The sequence below is a fragment of the Panulirus ornatus genome, chromosome 10 (genome assembly GCF_036320965.1).
Source record: "Panulirus ornatus isolate Po-2019 chromosome 10, ASM3632096v1, whole genome shotgun sequence".
Taxonomy (NCBI): Eukaryota; Metazoa; Arthropoda; class Malacostraca; order Decapoda; family Palinuridae; genus Panulirus; species Panulirus ornatus.
Window position 1 is genome coordinate 59,932,835 of NC_092233.1, and position 8,725 is coordinate 59,941,559.

The window sequence follows — 8,725 nt, forward strand, 5'->3', positions numbered from 1 at the left end:
GCATATTATTGAGTTCTACCACTGTGAAAGTGATTAATAAAAAATGTACATATAATCTACAGGTTATTTTGCAGTCACTTACTGAAGCACACGAAAGACGTGAAATGATGCTCCACGTCATATATCTCATTATGGGTGTGTTCATGGTTAACCTTAAGACTGACCATTTACATGTGCACTAGAATGTGCAAAAACACTGCTGAATTCGTTTTCTCTTTGTTGTCACTTTCAAGCTTGCGTAAACATTTAAAATTAGAGCCATTAATCAGAAATATGACTTGAATAGAACACCTGCTTTTACAGTATCCCAAAGAATGACAGTTTTGTGTGCTTATCTGCAACTTATTCTTTTTACTAGTCCATAGTGAGTACTGCAAGTATTGTTGATGGACATATTTATTCCATGCTCTGCCTTAAAAGAACTTAACCCCGTTTTTCCATTATCCTGCTTGTATAAGCATTACTTGGAATGTCTACATGGCCTCTGCACAGATAGGATAATCATTGATTCTTATCTTTGCTTTTAACTTTTAGTGGTTATTTCTCATAGGTTCACAGTATAATGTTTATTGAAAGAGAACTGCAAGTCAAGTTTAATCAAGGTGTTGATAAAATAACTTTAATTTTTTTTAGCTGTAAAGCCATCATCAAACTTTGTCTTGCTGTATTGCCAATTTAATTGTTACAGCAGACTGTACTGTTAGATAACGGTAGGGGTATACATACGAAGATAACATGAAATTCTTCGCTCATATCATTCTAACTTTGTATTTCTTTATTTAGTCATATAATGTCTTGGTTATTTCTAATGGGCTTACCTTATAAGGTATATCAACTACTATTGCCAAAACCTGAGTAAAGGGAAGGATGCACAAAGTATATGTATTTTTTTTTTTAGGAAAATAATTTCAAATATTTACTTTTGAATGATTGTTCATTGAGCCTATTCTTTATTATCTTATTTAGGAAGACTAAACTCGTACATGTCATTTTTCAGGAGTTTATTACTACTATGGAACAAGCTTGGAGGGTTTACAAGGATGTTAGTTTAACTGTATAAAATGAAAGTCCATTCCTAGTAGTATTAGGAAATTTTGAATAGGACTTCATTATTTATTGGTTAATAGTTATTTTTATATGGTTCTTATTATCCTGAGGTCTGTACAAAATATGAATGACTTGGAAGTAGTTTTTGATTTACTGGAGCAGAGTACAATCTGTAAGAATCTGCAAAATAAATTGTTCCTTGTTATTGTGTTTTTCTACTTTTATATATAGTATGTAAAAAGAAATGCTAGAGAGATGTTTTGTAAGAAATTAAAAACTATATTAAAATAGCCCTTTTTATAATTATTTAGTAACTAATTTATATCAATTGCCAAAGACAAGGCCATAAGTGTATTTTACATCACTCATACTCTTGTATATTACAATTTATTGTCATGAACAAATTTATCTTGTAAGATATATCTTGGTGCATCTACAGCAACCAGCACATGATATTTTTATGGGACTAAACCACCTCCATATGATTTTTTAACTTTTCCCAATTGTTAAAATATCTGTAACTAGTTTCCTTGTGAAAAGTCACTCCATATATGCAAAGGTTTAATTAATTCTAGCATGGATTACTGTTCATCTATGTAGGTTGGTTCCATTTCACTCCTATTGGTTAGGGTGAAATCAGTAACATCAGTGTCATTACTTCTCAAGGCATCACTACTCTCCAACCATCACCTTTCGTCTTTAATGATGTTGCCCTCTCTTTGTTTAGAAGATTTATTTTGGCCACCACTCTTGTGATGTTGCCCTCTCCTTGTTTATAAGAATTATTTCGGCCACCACTCTTGTGAGGTGTTAATACATGGCCCCTAATTGAGGCTAGGGTTCGTGGCACATATCTGGCTGCTGCTGCCTCCCATAGTTTGTGTGTGGAGACTAACCACACTTGTAGAAAGGTGGTCACTGTGTGTGAGGGCACAGATGGGTATGTTTGAAAGAGTAGAAATCCTGATGGTGTTGTGTGGATGCAAGGCATGGGTCAGATAAAAAAAAAAGTATGGAGCAAGTTATATTTTGGAAATTGTATGTTTGTAAGCAGTAGTTACTAGGTAGTCAATGACCAGGGTGGTATATTACCAGTACTACCCACCTTAGTATTGGGAGAATTAGTGACGGCAGCATAGAGAGCCAGCATTTCAGTGGTTGTCAAGTTGAACTCCTCTTACCTAGGTAGCTATCTTTTCTTTCTGCCTCACCCACTTGTAGACTACTGGCATTCTGTCCACAAACATACAATATCTCCTTGTTATACATAACACTTGACAACACTCAACTCATACAGCTCATTCTTTGTTACTAGATTTTCCTGCAGTGAGCACTGTATGCTAGCCCTGCCATTTTAGCAATAGATTGTAGCAGTAGGTGGGAACATAGGAAGGTGCATTAAGTAGGAGCCTCTTCATATATTGTGCTAGAGTTGCCCTCTGCCAGTGGCCTGTTAAGGGTGAGGCACTAAAGGCTATGAAGCGGCTCTGGAATTCACTAGTTATGGAGACGCTGTTGTCATGGCCACCCTTGAGGGAGTTTTTGTTGGGAACTGGCATCATAGCTATAGACAGACAGAAAGATGTATTTGATGACAATATGTGGTGTGAGGAGGTTAGAGTGAATAAGAAATAACAGGGTAACAGAGAGTGGAAGAGGGTGTGCTGAAATGGTCTAGACATATGGAGAGGATGAGAGATGATGGGATCACTAAGAAGGTGTACATGTCAGAAGTGAAGAGAAGGAAAACAGAATTGAGGAGGAAGTGGCAGAATGAATTAAAAGATTCGTTGAGTGATTTAGAGCCTGAATATGCATTAGAGTGTGAGGTGTGCAAGGTGGTATAGAGAGGATGTGTTGTCAATGGGCTGAACCAGGGCATAGGAAGCAGCTGGGTGACACCATGGAAAGGACTGTAGGAGGTCTGGTTGTGGATGGGGGCTCTGCTTTTATGCATAATACATTATAGCTAGAGAGTGGATGTTTATGATAATGCACCAGAATAAATTGACAGACTAGGGGAAATCTAGATCATGCTGACTGATGCATATTATGATAAAGAAAAGGATATCAGACGGTCATTGTGGTTTAATTATTTATTTCAAACAGGCTTCCAAAAACTCAATCTGCATAATACAAATCTGAGCTCATTACCTAAATATGAAAGTGTGCATGTTACACAAACAAGAAATTTATTTCATCATTTACTTGGTGTGTGAATGAGGCCAGCAGACAATAAATAATCATATATTTTTCTAATCTTATTTACATCTATCCTGATTAGAGTTCTTGCTTGTCCTAACTTTAACCCGTTTAATTTTCGGCATTCATTAATAAATGCTGACTTAAACCTAAGAAAATCTTCAGGCACCAAACGAAGTTCAGAGGCAATTTGTTTTTCAGTGTAATTAAGACTCTCATATCCTGGCATCCCGACAATATTGAGGGGAATACTGACTCTTCGTGATGAACCTGGAATAGTTGTTTCAAGTTTTGCGACTTTCTTTAAAATATTCCACTTCATATCTACCCCATAATTCTGCATACATACAAGATTACGTCTCTCTCTAAAATTTAAATCGCGTCTTTTTTTCAAGGTTTCATATGTCATTATGCTGACTTGCTTTGTGATTCCAATGGATCTATACTCCATAAGGTCAAAAACCTGCCGTTTCAGTTCAGTTTCACACTTTAAACCCTCTAATAACAAGTCAAACTCCACAGAATCAAAAATGCTAAAAAATCTTGGAAGAGCATCAGCAAAGGGCTGTGGAAGACACGATCGATAACGGTTGAGCATCATTATGGATTTACTCATTGCAATGAGTCCATGATTTTTTATAAGTTTCTTACGTCTATGCCTTTCTCCCAGTCTCCTACGATATATATCTAATAAGGCAACTTGTAATTCAAAGCCTAGAGATGGTTTTTCATCTTCCTCAAATAATTTCAAGTCTAAATCTTGTATATCAACTTCAGCAGTATTGTCATGTTCTACATCAAAATCTCCTCGAGCAGCATTATAGCCAGCCATGTCCCGATATGATGATGTTCCAGGAAGGGGTCGGGGAGGATCATCTGTTCCTCCGACGTATGAAACAGGTTGTGGATGAACAGTGTGCCCCAGGTCCCTTCTCAATATTTTTGACAGTTCTGGATGATCACTGTCTATGTAATATTTCATATAATGAGCCTTACACTCCTCTGCAGATTTTCCCTGCATGCGGTAGCTGACATCCTGCCAGTTCCCAACACCACAATCATTTATTGCATTTATCAACCGAAGTTCATCCTTAGCTTGCCACTTTGGTTCAAAAAGACAAAAGTCAGTTCTAATAACTATATATGAATGGTCATTTCTGTGTTTATCAAACTCTACTCCTTTAGTAAAACATGGTACGCAAATAATAACATTACCAAAGTTTCCTAATTTCTCACATTGCACACACTGTATGTAAGGCTCCTTGGTGGCTTCTTTGCAGTGCTTACATACGACAGGTGGGTCAAGTGCATCTAGTAGACCACACTTCTCCATACTGGCTTCCCAGAGACTATCCAAACCTGTAAAATTGTCAAAAGGGAACCCAATGTAAGTATGAAGATAAAAATTTGACAGTTCTTAAATCTTGCATTCAGACTTTCAAAATTTCTTCAGTTCTTCCTCTACTATTCAAAATGGTCACAAGTTTAAGTACTTGTGGACATTTTTCAAATCAGTTTCATAACTTCCTGAATGTAAAATTTAATTGAATTACATGCACACATAACAAAGAGATATATACACTACAGCTGCCACTTAATCCAATAATGGTACATAATTTTATCCTCCATTACTCTATTGTCTAAGCCTCAAAGATCAGGCATGAAATAGCAAACTTAAGGAGAAAATGAATATCTTTTGGAAAGTTGGGACTAACAAATGGAGAAGCACTTTTGGAAGTGGCAACAGGCAAAAACTACATTTCACAATTGGAACTTTGTCTCGCCCACAACAAAATGTCTGCATCCTCAAAGAAGTCTTCCAGCTCTCTATATCTTTGATGCCCATTCCCTCTAGGAACTCCCCCAAGTGGGTGGCCACAGCAATAGATTCCCCATAACTGGTTAACTCTCGTGAAGTCTTCTGAAGTTCCAGGCACCCTTTTAATCCCAGACAAGACACAAATCTGACTTGCATACTCCAATGATCTTTCATGGAAAGTCATTCTCCACTTGGCAAAACTCTTAACTATTAAAGGCATCACATAAAACACACATGATGACACTCACTCCCTATCATAAAGGCAACACAGGAACTTAAATACCCTCAGAACATTAACTGGAACCAAATTTGGACAAGTATAAGGAATCCCTCAGTCTAACTATCAATCTCTCTAGATCTCTGAAGCCCATTCCTTTTGGCAACTCCCTCAAGGGCATGGCCATCAAAAGTGTCTCCATAACTGATAAACTCCAGTATCCCTCCGTATTCTCTAGAAATGATTCATCCACTCTACCTAACCTACAACTCATCTGGTTTATCATCAGCTTTAGCAAGAGCAAACCACTCACCCATCATCGACAATAAAACAAAAACCTTCCTAATACAATTCCACCTCAATATGCTCATCACTCAGTTCTTTTGCAACAGCACAACAAGATCCTTTCCATCCAAATAGGTAATTAAACAAATTCAAACTGCACTAAACTAACCACCAACCCATTAGGTACAAATAAAAAGCTTGTCCATGCTTTGTTGCACTTCAACAACCTATACTCTCAGATCCCAATATCCCCCGACAAAGACTAAACATATACACACCGAGAGTCCATAAACAACTGTCCTTCCAACTGCTTTGAACACCAGCCAGTTCTAATCCTTTAAAAACTTAGCCCTGATAAGTTGCACAAGAAAATCACTCAATATCCAAAACTTGTAAGAATGTGTAGCTAAAGAGCTAATTTCCCTAAATATTAACTATGAAACTGTGATAAGCAGAAATTTTAATTTCATCAAGTCTTATGAATATCATGGAAAACTTGGAGTTTCTAAATGTAAAAGCGGATGAGGCATGTGTGAAAAACCGAAAACCTTGCTTGTCATCTCCAACTGGAATGCTGCTTGATTTTCAATATTCTCAAAAAAAAAAAAAAAAAAAGACCACACACCACCATGATTATTAAAAAAGATCTTGTTTGCTGTACTGCCCAGCCTCCCAAACAGCCAGCCACAATATGTACCAGCACTGGACCACATTAATGCTACAATTCTGCTATAAACTTCAGCAACTAAAGAAGGTTTTCAAAAGGTTTGTCTAATTCTTGCAAGTGTTTAACCTTTTACAATACTAACCCCATAGTTTTCCTAATGGTTAATCAATAACCCTAGCTATAATCTACAGTCAAAATGATAGCAGATAATATAAGGTTCCATATCATACTATGCATGTAACCAGGCTCTACCTGCATGAGGTTACATTGAGAGTTGGAGAGGCACCTTTGGCAGAGTGTATCATTGTCAATGAAGAAAAGGAGTAAAATCTTGCCAAGGAACTTTTACTCCAATGAAGTAAATCATTTCCCTGCTACTAACTTTAGGTGCAGTCTTGAAGCTGTAGGAGCCCCATAACAGGGTTCCTGTGCCTACAAAATAATAGTAAGTATAACAATATGATAATAGTAACATTGCAACTTAATTCTATTTTCTAGGCATTACACTGCCACAGCAGAATAAAATCACCATAACCTAAGTTAGTTTTGATGCATTGATACACTAGTTATGTTCAACATGGGTTAATTAAAGTAAATCCAACTGAAACAATTACATAGTGAACAGACCCCATGAAAACCTTATCTAACTTCCATAGCAGCCTAGAGTAACCTTATATTTCAACCTACAGCCTAAAATACACCAATGTGATTCGTATGTCCATTAGGGCATGACTATGTGGTGTAATCTACTATTGTTAAAGGACAAAAACAATGCTGAGAAATTGTACGTATCATTGTTCACATTTTTCAAACATCACAAAAAAATATAACAAATATTGCATGGTAAGTTTGGATAGGTTTTCACAGGTTCTGTTTGTTGAATCTGAGAAACCTTTCACAGACTCGCTTTAGCAACATCTTTTCCCTGGGGCTTAAGAGGAACCTCGCTACTGATTTATTCATTATTATAAAATATATAACATGGCTCTATATGGAGATGCACGGATCTAAATGCATCTTGATTGGAAATACAGAATCCAGGGAATGTATGTGGTGCCCTTAAAGTAAAGTTTTACCAAAGCGTCGATATATTGGTAAAAAGGTAGAAATAAACGTAGAAAAATCTTATCTTACCCATTTAATAACCAAAAGTGACCTGTATTACATGCTATAATATACATTGATTATTGTGGTTATTATATACATTTTGTAGTTAATACAGACAGGTAAAGGCCAGCAACTTCATGTTGAACACAATGTGAAGCCCTCAGCTGCAAATGTTAATATATCTAAAACAGCAAAAACTGTACAATTAAAAAGAACAATAATAGTAATTAGTAAGAGAAAATTAACAATGATTTCATATGTTGATATATACAAGTCTACCATTGACTGACTCAACGTTTTTCCTGATCATCAAAACCCTCCCCTCTATAGCCTTAGTACCTTAAAGGATTTTTTCCAAATAAATGGCTATTCTTGAATACAATTTCCCCCAAAAGATAAACTGGTAACATTTCCCTTATCAATATTACTAATATCATCAATTTATATGTTACTGAATTGTTATGAATAAGACTTTAGTCTTATGTGGGATTTGATGTGAACATTCCTGTGGCCGACGACCCCAGACTAGACTACTGGCTAGACACGGTAAGCAAATTGTTTATACTAAATACCACCATTACACCACCATTATACCTCCAATCTGAAACTATAATACTCATCTTAATAAATAAAACTACACCCCATTTGTCGTGGTCATGAAAAGAGTGAAAATTAGACCATAGCAATATTACTAAATTCATCCCAAGACCTACCTTAATACCCACTCCTATATAACATAGACGAATCTTAAAAGTATTAGGATAACAGTTGTCTATATAATCTTACCTTTGGGAAATGGCTTTTCATCAGCATCTTGCCTGGTGGGAGGTGTGTGGTCAGAGGGACGTGCGATCGCCATGCTCTCCCTCCACCTACTGCTGCCTGCCTGGATCAGCTGTGCTCCTCCTACTGCTGCCACCTGACTTGTAAACAAACAGATGACACATCCCATATATATATATATATATATATATATATATATATATATATATATATATATATATATATAATACTTATTAGTAACTTAAACAAACGTTTGTAGTTCTTTTTTCTGTGATGATTTTGCCTCTAATGAGAATATTTTTCTTACATTAGTCTACCTTGTAAAGTGTCACGTTTTCCTTTTAGCGTTATTTCTAACTTTTCGTTTTAACTGCTTTTTCTTCTTTTTAAAGTCTACCAGATGATGATGGTAGATACAGGAGACATTGAGGCTATCAATGTCGTTATTTCCATCTTTTTTTTCTAAACTTTCGCTTCATCTGAAATGACTACTTAAGTGGGTTTTTAGATTCGCCTGGTGTAAACTTGGCAACACTGGCCCTTGTCATATGACAACCTTGTTAGCAAGATGCCTACACACCTCCTCCAAGCCTGGCAT

General features: G+C 36.3%; 1 protein-coding gene across 3 annotated transcripts; it reads right to left on the reverse strand.

The window, feature by feature from the left end:
• Positions 1-3,128: 3,128 nt before the first annotated feature.
• Ada2a (Transcriptional adapter 2A) lies at positions 3,129-8,253 on the reverse strand. Of its 3 annotated transcripts, none has more exons than XM_071666027.1 (3): positions 8,131-8,247; positions 6,524-6,669; positions 3,129-4,608 (listed from the first exon to the last, which is right to left on the reverse strand). In XM_071666027.1, the coding sequence occupies exons 2-3, from the start codon at positions 6,540-6,542 to the stop codon at positions 3,248-3,250; spliced, it is 1,380 nt and encodes a 459-aa protein (XP_071522128.1). In that variant the 5' UTR covers positions 6,543-6,669; positions 8,131-8,247; the 3' UTR covers positions 3,129-3,247. The 3 variants fall into 3 exon arrangements, with proteins under 3 accessions (XP_071522128.1, XP_071522129.1, XP_071522127.1); XM_071666028.1 differs by having other exon boundaries at positions 6,490-6,669; XM_071666026.1 differs by lacking the exon at positions 6,524-6,669 and having other exon boundaries at positions 8,131-8,253.
• Between the last annotated feature and the right edge of the window lie 472 nt (positions 8,254-8,725).